The sequence below is a fragment of the Centruroides sculpturatus genome, unplaced genomic scaffold (genome assembly GCF_000671375.1).
Source record: "Centruroides sculpturatus isolate CEXI.00-Female unplaced genomic scaffold, Cexi_2.0 scaffold698, whole genome shotgun sequence".
Taxonomy (NCBI): Eukaryota; Metazoa; Arthropoda; class Arachnida; order Scorpiones; family Buthidae; genus Centruroides; species Centruroides sculpturatus.
The window spans coordinates 134,668-154,143 of NW_019385119.1; the positions used below are offsets into that span (position 1 = coordinate 134,668).

Below are 19,476 nucleotides of genomic sequence, written 5' to 3' on the forward strand. Positions count from 1 at the left end.
ACGTCATTGAAAATAATAATAATTACACAACTCAACACCTAAAAACGAATAAATAAATAAATAAAAATTCAATACCCGTAAAATATAAACTTTATCGATAAAATATAAATAATAATTTTCCTCGTTAAAATGAATCAGAGGAAAATTTTCAATGTCAAATCTCTTTAAAAAAAAAATAAAAAAAAAAAATATGGAAGAAAGAAACCGCGTGCGCGTAACGTAACGTGATGTTACGCAGACGGAATTCTCGTTGTTTACGAGAGTTTCCGCTGAATCACCTTGTCCGCCAAACGTCGCTATTAGTGGATTGTGCGCAGGCGCGTTAACGGCGGTTTGTCCGATCGGGCGAACGTCGAAACAGAGTCGGTTGTACGTCGAGGAGTCGGGATCGCGTTCGTGACGAGATTCGACTTTTACGAAAAGAAATTAACACACACGCCCGTGATTTCGGGTTCGATTTCGTGTTTGATCTCCCGACAAAAGTGTTTAACTACATGAGTGGTGATAAGTGAAAAGCTGCCAATGTTTGCCACCATGGGGAAGGAACAGGAGTTGTTTCATGCCATCAAAACCGAGGATATACAAGGATTAAGCAGACTCCTGTCCAAGTACAGGAGCACTAAACCCAGTAAGTGAACCTTTGTTTAAAATTACTTACCATCTCTATATATTACTTGCCTTACCTTCGGGATGGCATGCGGGTATCTACCTTGCTCCCGTTTAACTTGTTTTTCTATATTCCAATACATGTATACGATTTAACCTCGGTGTAATCTATTAGTCGGGGATTAACCGTGTCAGCCATGTTTGTTTACAATCTTGCAATTGATGGCTGGCAATTTTGGCAAAAGACGCCCTTACCGCAAATTACACTTTGGGGGGGTTATTAATGGAAGTTTTTGTCTTTATTATTATTATTTCTTTTTTTTTAAATGGAAGTTTTGTGATAAAATCGCGTCGGTTAATGGAGCACTTTGGATGATTTTTCTGCGACTGGATCCGCTGCATCTGGGATGCGCCCCAAGGTAAGACCACTTCATCACTTCTGTCACTAGACAAGGAACTGGTGTAGCCGTCAACCTTGCACTTCTATTCAGGTACTTTTCCGGTTTAACCTTAAAAGTAGCTTAGCTACGTATTTATAATCCTGTGAGATACTTCGAATGAGCTTGGGTGCGCGATTGTGCCCACGAAAAACCAGAAGGTCGGGTTTTTTTTTATTATCGAATCGCTATTGGATATAGAAAATGGAACAAGTTGTACATAAATATGAGAAAATGGCGAGATGATTCGCCAGGTGTTTGTTTTACTCAATTGGTTTTTTTATTCGCATCGTAGAAATTGATCAAATTAATTAAAGATTTGTTTAATTGCGGTGTGTAGTCGATACTTTTTTTTTTTAAATTTGAAAATATGGAATTATTTGAAAGGTTGGATGGAGTTTATCGGGTTGTTTTTGTGTAGTTTTTATTTTAACAACAAAAGGTGTGCCCCCGGTTCTTCTCTTAATTCGCTTCATTTGTTCGTTTCTTGATCCGTCGACTCCCCTACATGACAGAAGCTGTGTTCGAGTCGTGTTCCTAATTATCCGACTTTTTTTCTTCTCTGTCAGTGTCTTTGTATCACACGCCTTACAGTTTCTACGTCACCTATAATTAGGTTATCCGTTACGCTAGAATCTGCTAAGAACATTCGTGGTGTGCAGAAGTTCGTATTTATTACTTTTTATTGTAATTAACGAGTTAATCAAAACAAAATTTTCTGCTAATAAAAGCGGACAACGGCTGTATTTAAACTGCACAGCGGGCGATAATTACACCGTAAATTACCGACGAATTTTCCTTATAAAGACGCGACCCGTTTTCGTCTTGCCGAAACACTTATGTTTAGGTCATAGCTTTACAGCTTCACTCCAGTTTCGTAACGCGATTAGAGTAATTCTATTTTGACTGATGCCCGGGTTGATAGATGGTAGCAAAGTCCATCTGTTTGGCTTCAACACGACCGAGTCACGTGCTCGGGCGGCATAGTCTACGCCATCTTGGATGGTAAGCAAACAGGTAGTGTGGCTTCGGGGCTGCATTCCTGGCAAGGACGGGTCCTCTATTTACCTGTTGGGTGATTATTAGCATAATTGTTAATTCTCTACTGCTATGTAATTGGTTTTCCGCCTGGATTTCCCATATTTTTCGTTTCATTTATTGAAATACTTTTTTTTTTTACTCTTGTCGTTAATTAATTAAAGATGTTGACGAAGAGAAACGAAATTGGGCGTGTTATATTTGAGATTAAATGTATATACTGTACGTCCTATCACATTGTACGTACTGTACGTGGGCTAAAACGATACATCGTAACCAAATTAATAAAATCTTGCACAATTTTTCTGAAAATAAATTTGTCTATAATAAATTACTTGGTTGCTGTGATCAAATGAGACGTAGTAGGATTAATTCTACACAGAAACGCTATAAATGTAACAGGTGCACAGTACATTATCTGATCCTAAATCATTTTACGGAATGACGAATTGTATGAAAGGTGGTAACATGGATACTTCGAGACGTACGGGTTTAGAAGAAATAATCTTTTAGTTCTTATAATCCGGTGGACGTACCATTGAAGGTCAGACAGGAACCACTCTATAAGATGATTCACTTATTCGAAGTTTCCCCAAAAAACAACACGTCCCTCATATAGCACTTACAGGTTCGTTGAACTCTTTTAAGTTGTTGCAGTGGAGAAGGAAAGCATATAATACTTACTGTGAACTGTCTAAAAATAACTGGCGTTTGCCCGCAAAAAATAATTCTGCGAATCAGAAGTGACTTTTCGTGATTGTTTTTACAACTAGGTACACACTATTTTTTGTTAAGATAAGGTCGCGTCAAGCATTTATACCTTCCTGTTTGGTTCTTGTATTGCTTATATCAACTAATAGCGAAGTTAGATAAATATTTTGTATTAAAAAAAAAATACGTCGGGTAATTTATCTAAAATATTGCTCTTATAAATCTGTATATTGACGCAGCTGTGTCGAACATTAAACAATACGTAATTACCAATCAAATTTTATGAAAGGAACGATTTAATTTCCTTTGAAAAGTGCCCAGGTGATACTTTGATGTCATCAGTGCGAAGGTGGACAAACGCCCTTCGACGCCTCCTCTCAAAAGCAGGATTTGTGACCTGAACAGGTACTATTGGGTGTGGTTGCACCCCATCGATTCTCATAACTTCTTCTAGATTGGCGAAAGAAAAGGAGCATTGGGCTGCTCCAATTTTGTCAATGTTTTTCTAGATTCGATAAAGGGATAGGCGCGAGTTCATTAGATGATCACGTGATAATAAGGGAACGTGTGGAAACGACAGCTGCCGGAGGTGAACCTTCTCCTCCCTTGTCGGCCGCATGCGATCGCACCAGGTGTGAACTTCTCTCAAAATGTTTAGAATTCTCATCCATTTCTCTTCATCGTTGGTTGCCGTGGTAACGGGATGGAGAAAGATGCGTGACATTTTACAGAGATGATGGACGAGTAGCGTTTTTACGATTTCCGACTTACGAAATCTCGCATGATAACTGTGCTTAAGGATCGTGTGTGAGGGACATCAATGAAGATCGTTACGTAATACACAAAGCATTGTATCGATTCGATCGAACAAATCGCTTCGATGAATACGCCGCAAATTTTACTGACATTCTCGAATTGCCATGAAATGTAAATAAGTGCTTTGATAATTGGAATTCCGACAACCAGGAAAACGAGAAATCTTTGGCGGTGTCAAAGATTTCTGCACCGCTCCGGATTCCTTGTCTGTCAATTTTAAACGAGCTTTCGTAAGGAATTTCGTGGCAATATTTACTAGACAATTTTATTCAACAAACATTTTTCCGATAATTAGGGGAAATACCTTCAATTTTATTTTCTTACACGCCAACTGATCTAATATTTTTATCAACAGGAAAATTTTTCTTCGATTACTAAGGAAAGGAAAATTGGAATATTAAAAAAAAAGAAAATTAATTAAAACACGACATATGACTGGCTCGTTTTCAAAAGTTTTTGTTCAGCAGTTTCGATTAAGTCCGATTTTTCTCCTTATTTATCATAAAGGTCTTAAGCCTTTATAATTGGTACCCACATCATAATCCGGGAGTGAAATCGGCTGTATCGTATATTCAAGCAACAACAAGGTCAATATGCTCTTTACACGCCAGAAAGGTTTCATCAAGGAATTTTTATCCTCACCAAAAATAAAATAATTTTTAAGTAGAAAAACTCTCATTAGGGCAAAAATTATGAAAAATTATCTGGAAAATCTATCAAAAGTCACGCTTGGTTGTTCCCAAATGTAATTCTAACAGTCTATTATCTAAAGCTGTTTTTGGCTGCTGAATAAAGAAAACTTTTCCAGAATTTTGTTTAAGAAGAAGATATTAATTTGTAGAATCGTTTTGTAAGTTATCTTATTTAATAAAGGTTTGTTTCGTCTGGGTGGACGTTTTTTTTTTTTTTTTTTAAATCACAAATGTAAAAGTTTTCATGAAAAGAATCTCATAAGCGGAAGGACATTTCGGTTTTGTTTGACGTCAAGTAAATTTCTTAAGAAAAGAATTCAACTTTTTTAATCGAGAAACTTTTAATGAGAAAATTTTACTTGATTATCTTTATTTATAGTAACAAATTTCGATATTTAAGCATTCGAAAAAAAAAATGCTTTAAAATTCGTTTAAGGAAAATTGTTCTCTCCAAGTTCTCACGAACAAAAACTACTACTTTCTAAATGCTATATAAAATTTAACTATAAATTTTCGTAAATAAAAGAAATTTATTTTACGGGGAATTACGTTCGAGAATATAAATATTTTCCTAATATAATAAAGGTGATTTTCGTATAAGGAAAAAGCTTTTAACCATAAAGAAATATAACCTTAAAAAACACTTTTATGAATGAACGTCTTTATTTAACGAAACACTTCCTCTTTAAAGAGTGTATTTTTCTCTTAACATAAAAGGAAACGGCTATAAATCCTAGTAATCCGACGTTGGGAAGAAGAAAAAAAAAAAATAATAATACAAAATTCTCATTTCAATGATCGATGATGATCCGACGTTGGTCTACCTTTTATAAATTAATAATTCCTAAATCGAGGAAGTTGGGATAGAGGAAAATTAGGAGAAAAGAAAGTCTTTGTGCATATGTTTACACGTAGTATTTCTATATACCTTTAAAAATGAGCTGCATAAAGAATATTTGTTAGAATCTATAACAATACGTCAATTGTACCGGCGATTAATGTAATTTGAAGAGAGTGGACACGTTTGTGAAGGGAACGAGTTCTCTCTCTGCTTTCATTTGGAGAAGAGTTCTGCTAATATACTCTAAGCGGATCTGACGTCTCTTAACGTACTTGTAAGTGGAGAATAGTGGTCCCGTGAGATTTCCTATACTAGACTTTATTTCAGTTGCGTCTTCTAAATTTCATGGAGCGTGGACGAAGCTACTTTTTCACTGTCTACTCCGTTTTTTGTTTATACGCTACCGCTGCAACAAGCTTTGGATTAAGTGACGTATACGATAGCATATCGAGTTTTATGGCATTTCTTCTACTTTTAAGTGATGATATTTCCAAAAGATAATGCAGTTACGATCCCTTGGCTATTGTCTGCACCAATTGCAAATTCTAAAGTTGTTTCTTTGACGAATGACGTAAATACGAAGTCTTCCGAGGTTCTACAGTTTCGAAATAGGATCAAAGAAAGTTTTTAAAATGGTTTTCACTCAAAGGAAGAGAATAGAATACAATATATGTCTTCTGTTCGAAGTAAATGAAAAGAACATGGGGCCCGAGCTTGTCTCCTGTTTCTCTTTACAAACGGAAGATTCTGCTGGTCTCGTCTTCTTTCTTATAAATAATAATAATAAAAAATTCAGCAGATATTTATTTTCGTGATATTTTTTTTATATTTATAATTGTTAGGATCTATCTGTTTATCTATGCGTCATTTCCTCTTTGCTCGGAAGCTGTAAATATGAGTCAGCAATAGTTTGATGAATTGTTTCGACCATAATGTTTTCAATTTATATTGTTATTAAATGATTTTTCTGATTGTTTCGAGGAACGTCTAAGATTAAAATATTAAACTAACGAACTGTCCGTTCTTTATAAGCTAATTGAAACCGATATTACATGTTTTTTTTTTTTTTTAAATTGAATATGTTTGTGTATAAATTTTCCAGTATAATATTAATAATTGCTAGTCGTAATTAATTGTTTGTAGATGCATTGTGAGAAAGTATTTTTTTTTTTTTTAAAACAAAGATCCTCTTCGTGTGGAGGTGAAGAAAAATTCGTTTTGAGGAAGAAAAACTTCATTCATTCGGGAATCATTACATCAGCTTCGTATTCTCTCGCCTGCAGTCAACTGTTATAAATGATAATGACTTGCCTGTTTTATCAAATTGACAATCTTTACCATACGTTCCATCCATTTTAATTAGTTTCTAGGTTAAGAACAGTGGGAATAGATATATTAGGTTCAATGCCGTTCAGATTCCATGTATCGATAATTGTAGTAGAGGAAGGCTGTACAATATCTAATCGTGAGGAATCTGTGTAGGTTGAAATAGGCACGTAGACTGAGCGGAAATTATGCAATCATTCAATTCTCCGATTTAATGTAATTCTTTCATCAGCTTGTAAGGCCGTTTGGAGGCTGGTCAGAAGGTGACCTTCAACTTTCACCGTAAACAGGTGTGCCCCGAGGGACATCAAAAGGACACCTGTGAACGAACTGCTTTTATAGATGTTTTGGCAGGATTATTGGGAGTACAACCACACCTTCCTTTTCCTATGAACTCTGTTTTGTTTGAAATACCAATTGAATTTGGAGGTGTGGAAACTATTCAATTTTCGCTGGTTTTCAACACAATCGTTTTCAATTGACCAAATCTGGTAAATTCAATTATTAATGGCTCAGATTTCATAAAAGAATTATTCAATTATTATAATTAGGTTTAATATAAAGTTAAAAAAAAATATTTCTGTTAACAGTTTTATAATCGATCGATCGATAAAGAAAAATATAACAAAAAAAAAAAAAATGCATTACTCTAAAGATTTCCCGATTGTAAATATGTTTCTCTACGTGTTACAGGACCTTTTGCCCTTTAAATGCGGAAAAAAAAAGCAATTTATTCCTGTATTTTGTCTCAAATTGGGTATATTATATCTTGTAACAGATCCGACAATGTTATGTTTTAAGTTTCCAGCTGATAGAAAAGTCTCCTGGCATCTATAATGACTCGGGTCGAGCACGAAGATCCAAATATTTTGCCACCGTGACGGACCCCGACCCGCAATTTCGTGGGGAGTTTCTACCAGAGATAAACCCGAGATAAAATTTTAGAACCGCAATTTTCCTGCCAGTAAATGGGCTAAACGTTCTCCGTGGACGATGTCGCTTATCTATAGTAGAGAAAGAAAAGCTCCGACAGGAATATGATTGAATCCTTTTTGGAACGGAACGGATCAGTTTTCTCTTGACCTTAATGTCCGGAAAGAGAGAGAGGTTGTTGCGTTGGTATCTTAACAGACACTGGGCAATGACGCGTGATGGGTGGATGCCATTTGGACACGTGCCATTTACTGCCCTCCCTATTATGGTTGTCAGAAAGAGGCAGGCGTGGTGGCTGATTAAACTATTCCATGCTCGTTGCTATGATACGCACTTAGGATGGTGTCAAGCGTAACTTGCCTTGATAAAAGATTCCCATTTGACACGTGTAGTCCGGGAATACACCTATTTAAGACGACATTTGTAAAAATTTTCCACTACGGAACTAATATGACACTTTTGTTTTCAATCAGAAGTCAGCTTCTTGTATCATGATCTTTTCTCTTAATTCAATTCGTTAGCAAAATATCTATTATCTAAAATACTTTTTTTTTATATATATAAATTTCATTTAAACCATTACAATCAAATCCTAAATATATATCATACATATAAATGTAAACGTTTCCAATTTATTTGGTACAGAGAATCATTTTTTTTTTTTTTTTAAATTAGAGATAAATGCATAGCTTGTATATATTTCAGCTTTCTCGGAAGTCATTTCATACGATTATATGGGTAGATTATATGTCAACAAAGTTAAATTGCAGTGTACATAAAATACATTTTAAATTTAATCAGTTTTAGATATAAAAAATGAGATAAAATACATGTCTAAATTTTCAAATTTAATTTTGTCACAGTACTGTATTATAAAAAGTAATTTTTGAGTTATAAATTTATTATTTTAGTTATAAATAAAAATTTATATGAAGATGACCTTCAGAAAACAAACCAAATTTCCAGAATAAAATTAGTTTTTTATAAAATGTAATTAAAAAAAAACAACTCAAATTTAATTATTATTTTTATTAAAATGTAATTTATGAAACAGATAATGTCTTTTAATTATTATTATTCATTTATATATTTTCCTGATTGTGAGAATTTTTTTTTCCAGGCAGTAGTCTGTGCTGAATTTACTCTTTTGAAAAAATTTTCAAATCTTCTGTAAATTTATCAAAGTTAAACCAAAAATAAAGTCTTAAATGCTATTAGATTAAAAATATAAGTATCTTACGGTGGCTCATAAATCATAATAACTACGAACAGATTAAATAAATGCAAACAAATGAAAACATTACGTTAATTTGAAATCATTTCAGTAGATTTATCAAACTTTGAGTTATTCTAAATGAAATATTCTTTTTTTTCTTTCTTTTCTGAGTGGGAAAATCTGATGAATTGTAGTGTTATGTGTTAATATGAAATAGATATAATCATAAGTTGAAATTAAGTATACATATAGTAAGTAATGAATAAATTACAACAGTGATTATTAAGTTGTTTAAAGTTATTTCTTGCAAGTGTTTCTCTTTCATTGTAAATCTATACACTTTTTTTTTTTTTAAATATAAGTAATCTCAGCCAAATTCAAAGGGCATAGCTAGTCTCTTGTTATAGTTCATCACATTTTGTTTTCTATTCCTATTGAATCACATCATCTAATGCTTATTCTTACCTAAGTTCAGAGTTCAAATTATAAAGATCATCTTATAAAAGAATTGGAATCAATATGAAATGGTAAACCTCCTTCCTCAGAAAGAATGTTTGAGTCACTTTCAACTAATCAGTTTTAACAAACGTAACTATTTAATTACAAAATTTATTTGAATTTTTATATTAATTTTAACTATCTTCGAAATTTATCTCTGTAAAATAGTAAGACTGTCACCATATATTCATTGTTTAGATTAAGAAGAAAGATTAATAATTGTTTAATTTTATTATACTTCTGATAATATTTTATATTATGAAGTCATATAAATCTACCTTATACATTAATAATAAAAAAAAAGCATATAGTATATATGAATTCATATCTATTTATTCTAGAGGCAAAAAGTTTGTGTATGTAATGATTTATTTTTAATAACACATTTAATAAGTATATAAATTTGTCTATTATATATCATTTTGATTTTAAAAAAATATATAAATTTTAATTTCAATTCATATGAAATTTTAGATCTTAAGGTATATTTATAAATGAAAAAAAAAAATGAATACATTTTATATACCTTTATTATAAAAAGATTTAAATTCTGTGAAGCAAATATTTAAATCAAATCTTATTATTATTATTGTTTATCTAATTAAGTAAATTTTTTTCATTAAATGAACTTAAAAAAATTCTATTTGACTTCTAAATTCATTATTAATTGCCAAAAAAAATAATGGCAATGTATAAATTATTATTTTAAACATTAAAATATTAAATATTTTGATATATTGAATACATGTTAAAATATAGTTTATGCTAGAATAGCAAAACAGTATCGAAATGGATAAATTGTATAGATTGCCAAGTTTTTCTTGAATTTTATATGTATGTATGCATATTTATTCTAGAGAAACTATTTATTATTAAATATGAGTTTATCAATATTCATACACTTTATATATATATATTATGCTTATATTTGAATATTTAATGTAAAATTGTTGCATGCAGAATAAATCATTATTGTAAAATATCATGTAAAATAAAAATTTGTTATAGTTATTTATTATAACAAATATACACTTATACTATATATATAACTATACATTTACATATGTATATATATATATATAAGTGTTTAGTTGAAATTGGAGATATTCCATATTCTAGTTATTAACGAGGTAACCGAGTTGGCTCGAATTCTGGAATAATTTTTAATATTTACTTGAATTTATTCTTAAATATTCTTCATATATATGTCAAGCTAGATATATAATAAAAATAGAGTTAAAATTTCATGTCAAGATATTTTTGAATTTCTATTTTAAATTATTCAGAATTATATAAAAAATTGAAATTTAATTTTTGTTTAACGTAACATCTTAAAAATTTTAATCAAATAATAAATTTTATTAATTTATGAGTTTTTTTTTTTAAATTTATAAATATTAAATGTACGCTATATAATTTTGCACATACATATAACATACTAACATATAACATACATATACATATAACAATTTTTCATATACATACAAGTAAATACATGTGCAAGTACATACCGTACATAAAATTGTAGAAGAATTTAATATATTTTATTTTATCATCCGAGACGGACAATAGATCTTAAAATCAATTTGAAAAGTTATTTTTGATGATGATAAATGTCAGTTGATGATCGTATCTCATTTCATTTTTAATTAAATAAGAATATATTTATTGATCATATAAATCATTGGTAAATGTCTAAATTTTATTCTTTACTCCTTTAAATCCTTCTTTAATTCAAAAACCTGGAATAAAATTTTTATTTCTGGTTTTTTTGAAAATAATTAAATGTAATTAATTTACAATGTTTTATTATTTGCATAAATAACAATTATCCCATTATAGATATTAGTTTATATATATATTTTGCTTTTCTAAAAACAAATTATCAGAAATAATAAAATTTTGGTTTCAGTAGATTTTTTTAATTTAAAATATGGTATTCTGTGAAAAGAAATTAATTTTAGAAGTGGAAATATGAAAAAGTGATTAGTTTTTTGAAATTTATCCAATTTTATCTCCATTCTAAATAATTGAGTTTTTGATTAATTTTAAATCTATGAAATCTTTACCTAGAATTTCAAAATATCTAATTAAAAGAGATGGAACAGAGTTGTTTTGATGAAAAATTTTTTTTCCTTTTAATGTCAATCAGTGTTTTACATTTTTTAACATATTTTTCCATTCGAATTTGAAAGTATGAATAATAATTATTGTATTTAATATTTTAGTTATAATTTCTTTTCTTATAATTTGTGTTTTTTAATTATTTTCTTTATTTTTACTGTTTTTTTTAAAATGAAATTGGAGTAACATTTTTGAAAAAAAAATTATCTTAAGTATTTTATATCTCAAGTTAAATTCTTACAGAGTCACACTGTGATACATTCAATATTAATTAACAAGTTGCAATGATTTTATTTTATATTCAGATGTAATTATTTCATTAATAAACTTGAAACATTTAAATTTATATTTAAAGAAAATTACAATCTAAATGATAGAAATTTTTCAAGAAAAAAAAAAAATATAGTTTGTTGTTATATTTATTGTACATTTATTTAGAAATCAACAAACAGATTTTTATTCAGTCTGCTTTGAATTTAGTTGCATTTCAAACCTACTTTAAACTTTGACTATAATACATGAAGAAATAAATAAAGAAGCAAAAATTTTACCTCTGTTGGGACTGTAATTCTGTGTTACCTGCACTAGAATAAAAATAAAATTGATCCTTTTTTCACTTATTGATTTTTTTTTTCCCCCTCAGAACCCATCCAACCATCTGGCTTTTTACTTGTAAAAGTTTGAAAATTTCTTTCATGTATTGAAAGTAGATTTCATGTGGTCAACATAAAGTCAGGAAATTTTGAAAAAAAGTAAAATTTAACATTCGAACTGTAGTTAATTTTTTTTTCAATGCAGAATTAATTTGAAGATATTTTTGAAGAACTTGATTATAATTTTTTGAGTAGCATTTTTATTTTTATATTGCCAAATATTGAAAAAGTATAGATTTTAGAAAGACAATTGTTTAACAGAACTCATTGAAACAGGAGCTTCTCTAACAGTTATTGACCTTGAGTTTCATTGCTCTTCTGGGAGGAGGAAAGTTTGTTGCTGCAGACATGTTTGTAAGAGATAAAAATTTGCTGTAGGAACATTTGCATTTATAATGATACAAAAATCAAATTACATCATAAAATAATTGAACAAGTTTATTAAAACAGAATTAAGCAGTTAAGTATTTAATACTAATTCTAACAAAACTCTTAATATAAATCCTAATGAGATAAAGACAATTTACATATTTAATTATGAAAGAAAAACATTTAGTTGCTTTGTAATAATTTAATTACATCACAAATATTTCGTTTCATATTGAATTATTTAATAAATGTTTGGGTTATTTAAAAATAGATTATATAAGATAAATTATTTCAAAGTTAAAAATTATATACAGTATTGAAAAAATGAATAAATCAAAGATCTGTATGTTTTATAATACGTTTTATATATATATAAGTCAATAAAAACATAAATGTTAATTTATTTTTTGTTGCAAAATAATATCTTGTGTTGTTTTTTTTCTTTTACAGAACTTCTTGGAAGTGGTAAACGATTCAACATCAACATACAGGACAATGATGGGTGAGTTGCCTTCTGTGTGTGTGTAACTTTTAAGTAGGACAAGCCACGGGCCCGGTGTCAGAGGTCATTCGGGGAAGAAAAACCTCTCGGTCACGTGTTTCCGTTAGTCCCATTCTTTCTCCTGGGTGAATTGCTGACATGGGGCCTCCGAAGGAGGGAAACGCCAGCGCTGTTGTAAGAAATTCAAAGATCGGAAGTAAACTCCGGAAGGATAAAGTGTAATCAAAATTTGGATTGTTATCTCAATAGTTTCCTGCTCGGAAGGATTTTTTATACATCCTGTTATATATATATATATATATACTTACACGTATGTTTCCCAGCTTAACTCGATTAATATATATTTAACATCTTTATCAATTTAGAAAAGGTTGTGAACTTTTTACTATTATTCAGCAACTTAATGGACAAAATCGTTTGAAAGTCTAATACAAATTATAGAAAATTTAAATTTCCTCGAATAGTTGTTTGAAATAGGCTATATATTTAGAATATTTGTAAATGCATATAATCTCTGACATATAATATTTTATGTAGAGTCCAGGCAAAAGTTATTTTCGTGCTTTGTAGTAATTTTTTGTGGACATGTTCTGCCGCTTTACGATTCAAATATATGCAGGATTAATTTGTCACATTGAAGAATAACATCATGCAGATGAGATTGTCTGTTACAAATGAAAAGAAAATATTAAAACGAAAAAAAACTAAGTCATAATTAAAAACAAAATTAACAGAATATTCCTTATTATTTATATGTAAATTATAGCAATGTTTTATTATGCACGCGAGTTTATTTATTATTATTATTATTTTCTTTTATATTTGAGTGTCCGATCTTTGTAGGAGTTTGCTGCTATGTAAAGATGTCTTATTTTTAGACATACTTCAAGACGGTGCTTATTTTACATAACGTATTCGGAATTTTCCGAGTTTTTGTCATAATAAGAATGGTTCCTTCCGAAACGACTCCTCCGCATTCTTGTTTTACATTATGTATTATTGCCGCTGAAACTCGGAAATATTTTATGGAATTTCGCGCCGCTCTAGACAGTCGAGTTCCATTATATACCTAGTGATTATTAACTGATTATTGTAAGATAAAAAAAAAACTATTATTTATTATCACCTCCACACATTCTGCAGCAGGAAGAAAAATAACCGCATAAATCCAATTGTTCATCCATCTGTTGGCCGCATTCATTTTCTTAAAGCGGAGAACGAATCTTGCGTGAAAAGATGCTCGCAACCGCTCTATCTCCGACTATTATCGAAATGGAAAGAGACGGTATAATCGATCAACGCACCACGTGCGAGAAATGCACCTAGTCCCTTCCCCATTTCCGTATCCACCTTGCTTCAGTTCGCATCTACGTCTACGTGACATCCCATCTTCGATGCTACTTTGGAAACTCTCCTAATGTTCCCCTGGAGTATGTCTTTTGAATGAGACCAAATGGCTTGATTACGTTTTCCTCTTCGCATGTAGTAAAAAGGGTGGAACGGCCTCGACGCCGAACATTCCAAATCTCCTACACAGCTACGGGTTATTGTTCCATTGCCGTAGAACATTGCTACCAAATGGACGACACTCTCTACCCAAACATTTGACCAATGTAGAAATTAATCAAAAAAAAAAACGTATAAATTTTTTCCAAGATGGAAGTTGTTTAATATAATTCGTACGAATTATTGACATTTGATTTAAAATGTATATTTAAAATTATACTACAGATTCGTTCCTCTATTAAAAAATTAATCGTACCGAATTGTATCAGTTCTGTAAGTTGTTAATTAGATATCCAAAAATTGAATTTCTGCAGCTGGGTCCAATAGAAAACAGTCGGTAGGATATGTGAAGTGTTGTAACCCAACACCCTTCCACATGGTACTCTTGGATTCTGGGACTGTTCAACGACCAAACCATTATTTGTAAGGGAGAGGAAACGGCCGAAGAGATTTTGAACATTAGTATTCACATCAGAATATCGGTCGAAAATACTTAAAAAAAAAAAAAAATCCGTGTTTAAGTTTTGAATATAGACAAATTTAATTTTTGTGTGCACAGTTGACATTCTTTATCGGGATCGAATTTTTAGATTTAAAAAAATACTTTTTTTTTTTTATAAGTTTAAACTTTGAAACGAAAGCACTATAATTAACGACTGCACGACTGTTTTGATTATTCGATTTCTGATATTTTCTTTTATTTTTCTACTTTTTTTTTTTTGGCTGTGTGATACTGAGCTGACCCTGATAGCTAATTAGTCTTTGACCCGAGCGAATTGCAAACTGAATCAAGCACTCACCCGTAAGATTTAATTTCAGTCGAGTTTGATTTCAGCGGTTAAGCTCTCTTAAATCTGATAAAAGAAGCTTGTATACGATTTGATAAATATTGTTAGGCGATGGATTAACAACAGGATTTATATTTAAGACAGATTTAGTTTCATTCATAAATATGAATGATTCTTGAATTTAATTTTTACAGTTTATTTAGAATTATTATACAAATAAATCTAATTTATGTGTGTGTTTCGTAGTTGTAAGCTTGAAGGAAAAAAAAACTCCGTTCTCTAAGATTAATGCTCTTTTTTATATACCGAAATAAAAAGTTAGAATATTGCAAGTTTGCATTTTTTTTATCCCCCAAACATCAGAATTTAGTTATTTTTGTAGTAAATAAAGTTACAGACTCATTAAAATAATAAGAATCTCGCATTGAGAATAGTTATATAAAAACAGGAAATTCTGGTAATTAAGTCGGTGATTAATTTTAGAAATGTTTTGTCTTATTTAATGAGCTCTCGACGTTTCGTTCACTGTTTATCGATATGTTGTTCTGCGATTTACACGAAAGCCTCATAGTGATGAGGTTGCCGTTCCCATAGTAACTAGATATATAGAGAAGAGACGATCAATGAATATTCATTGTTTTGGTTCAGGGCGTTTCTACCTGCTTCAAGACGGGCGTTGGAGTCTTTGGTAAGGATCCAAATTTGTTACAAACTTTACAAGGAAATAGAAAATAACAAAATATTTTACTTTCATCCTCCTGGCGCCATAGCAATGTCGATCGCCTACGTTTAATGAATACCAAACTTTTCAAGGTCCATTTTTACGTGGGTTTTGTTATAATGCTACTAATGATATGCAAAAAATGTTACGATTTTAAAGTCGAATGGTGTAACTAGACGACGATGGCTGCTTATGTCAGAAGATTATCATCGTTTTTGAGGATTGTTTTTCAACAATTATGTCCTTGCTACCCTTTTCTAGAAAGGTGACAGTCTTGTTATGGGTTCAGATTTCTGTTTGGGTCGAGGTATTACATCACAGATGTCTGAAGAGCGATGTAGAAGAGATAAGCCGTGTATTACACGAGGTGAAATAACAAAACAAACAGTCCGCCGGCACTCAAATCTGGGTGGCGCCCGACAAGTAACATGGAAACTTTGACCCACTGACCTTATCTCTTCAGTAATTGCCTGACTAACCTCGTTTCAATGATGCACATTCACCGGAAATATTATCATCTCGTAAATCACATATCGTGAAGCGTTACTTGATTGGTGTTTAATATGTCATGCTTGACTCTACCTGTTACGGATTTGCTATGCTCCGTAGTCATGCCGACACTTTCTTTTCGGTTTCATACTGTTGCGCTACTGATTGCTATATTTTGAGAAAATCGATTTATATTTGTGACATAATTACTTGGGAGGTTTTAACCATTTTTCCAAGAGAAAATTTCGGATGAAATCATGCTCCATTTAATATACATATAAAAATGTCGGATGATGTATTCTAATCTTCCATTCGAATACTGATTGAAGCATTAATAAAACAATTGATTGAGCAATTTATTGTATTATATTTAAGAGCGAACGAAGAAAAATTTATTCCACATATACCTAACAGCTATACTTCATATATTAATTAGTAATTATTGATAATTTATTCAAATAAATTTACACACGATTCCAGATTAAAGTTAATTCTAGATCAAATTCTAAACGTTATGCACCAATTACGAACCGAGTTATTAAATTCAAATCTAATGATGTATAAAATATTTATCTATTTATTTCTTAAATATTAAATGTTGTCTAATAAAATATTTTTAATTTTTAATTATTAAACAAAAAAATCTTTATGTAATTTTATAGAATTTATATTATCAAATCATATATAACATCTTTTATAGAAAGTTTTTCTAACAGAAAACTTCTATAAATGGAATCGTAAATCACAGTTCAGCCTGATAACATATAAGATACAGCATACTATCTAAAAATCTGATTGTTGCACGAATAGTCTGGAATTTAAAATTTATTTTTTTTTTTTTTTGGGTCTTTTACGATAACGGCAAGATTTAAAATAAATTTTCTGCAATCCAACTCCACGCATGTAGCCAAACTATGGAATGAAGTTTTTGAAAGTAAAATTTTCTTTGATCAAAATGTTATATATCTGATATTTCAATCTATTTTAAAGGCTTATTTTGATTCCAAAAGAAAAACCGATTAACACTTTAATTTAAATAATTAATTTCGGTTCTGAAAAAGTAAAATAATTCATTACAGTAGACCTCCCCCCTATAACACTGTAGATAATTCCGTGTTATATGAATTCTATGTTGTACGAGTCACTTAGATTTTACAAATACGTAAGCCGGCACATGTCTTTGTAAAATCTAAGTGACTCGTATAACATGGAATTCATATAACACGGAATTATCTACAGTATTATAGGAGGGTCTACTGTATGTAGTGTTGATTATTGTACATTCATTTTTTTTAATAATTTGAATGTTGGCCGAAAGTTAAATATTGTAAAGTAAATGTTTTCTCATTGAAATACTTTATTATATGTAAACCCTACAAATATAATCCAAAAAGCGATCCTTACACGAATTATAATGTTTTGAAATGCTCAAAAATGGTTGAATTGCTTGAAAAATACGGTTAACCGACTTTTGTGTCACCTTATATTTAAAATTCACAATTATTCTTAATCACTTTAAACGTTGAAAAGAAGTCTTGCTGTTAATCTATATTGTTAACTACAGTATAATAGAGTTAATTAGATAAACTATTATATATAATAAAATATAATAACTTTATTTAGAAATAAGTTATTAAGTAAAATTGAGAAATTACTGTTTAAAGAATTTTTCCATTTATTATTCATTGTTNGTCTTTTAATTATTATTATTCATTTATATATTTTCCTGATTGTGAGAATTTTTTTTTCCAGTCAGTAGTCTGTGCTGAATTTACTCTTTTGAAAAAATTTTCAAATCTTCTGTAAATTTATCAAAGTTAAACCAAAAATAAAGTCTTAAACGCTATTAGATTAAAAATATAAGTATCTTACGGTGGCTCATAAATCATAATAACTACGAACAGATTAAATAAATGCAAACAAATGAAAACATTACGTTAATTTGAAATCATTTCAGTAGATTTATCAAACTTTGAGTTATTCTAAATGAAATATTCTTTTTTCTCTTTCTTTTCTGAGTGGGAAAATCTGATGAATTGTAGTGTTATGTGTTAATATGAAATAGATATAATCGTAAGTTGAAATTAAGTATACATATAGTAAGTAATGAATAAATTACAACAGTGATTATTAAGTTGTTTAAAGTTATTTCTTGCAAGTGTTTCTCTTTCATTGTAAATCTATACACTTTTTTTTTTTTAAATATAAGTAATCTCAGCCAAATTCAAAGGGCATAGCTAGTCTCTTGTTATAGTTCATCACATTTTGTTTTCTATTCCTATTGAATCACATCATCTAATGCTTATTCTTACCTAAGTTCAGAGTTCAAATTATAAAGATCATCTTATAAAAGAATTGGAATCAATATGAAATGGTAAACCTCCTTCCTCAGAAAGAATGTTTGAGTCACTTTCAACTAATCAGTTTTAACAAACGTAACTATATAATTACAAAATTTATTTGAATTTTTATATTAATTTTAACTATCTTCGAAATTTATCTCTGTAAAATAGTAAGACTGTCACCATATATTCATTGTTTAGATTAAGAAGAAAGATTAATAATTGTTTAATTTTATTATACTTCTGATAATATTTTATATTATGAAGTCATATAAATCTACCTTATACATTAATAATAAAAAAAAAGCATATAGTATATATGAATTCATATCTATTTATTCTAGAGGCAAAAAGTTTGTGTATGTAATGATTTATTTTTAATAACACATTTAATAAGTATATAAATTTGTCTACTATATATAATTTTGATTTTTAAAAAATATATAAATTTTAATTTCAAGTGAAACATTTTCAAAAAATTTTTCAATAGGATTAAAAGTATTTAATAATTATAAACTATAATTATTAAATATTTGATCAGTTTTAAAAAATGTTTATATTTTATGCACAAATACATTCAAATTAGCCTATTATGCTATTTATTTTTCAACAAAAAGTCAATTTTTACCTTTAAATAATGATTCAGTATTTATATGAATTAATTATATTTTTATTTAAACATTGAAATCAAAATTTTTAAAAAATCATATAAATAATTTTATAAAGTAATTATTTATGTATACAATATGGAAATATATGTTTTTCTTCTATACAGAACTATACATAAACTCAATATTTGAAATTGGATATTTTTTTTTATTTAGATTTAATAAATATAAATATATTATTATAAATTATTTTATAAATA

General features: G+C 29.5%; 1 protein-coding gene across 1 annotated transcript in view; it reads left to right on the forward strand.

Annotated features, from left to right (window-relative positions):
- Positions 1-341: 341 nt before the first annotated feature.
- Positions 342-19,476, forward strand: part of LOC111635037 (caskin-2-like) — a 105,055-nt gene continuing 85,920 nt past the window's right edge. Inside the window, exons 1-2 of the mRNA XM_023379885.1 lie at positions 342-628; positions 12,711-12,762. Coding sequence (XP_023235653.1) covers positions 523-628; positions 12,711-12,762 — 158 coding nt within the window. The 5' untranslated portion in view covers positions 342-522. The remainder of the gene's footprint in view (positions 629-12,710; positions 12,763-19,476) is intronic.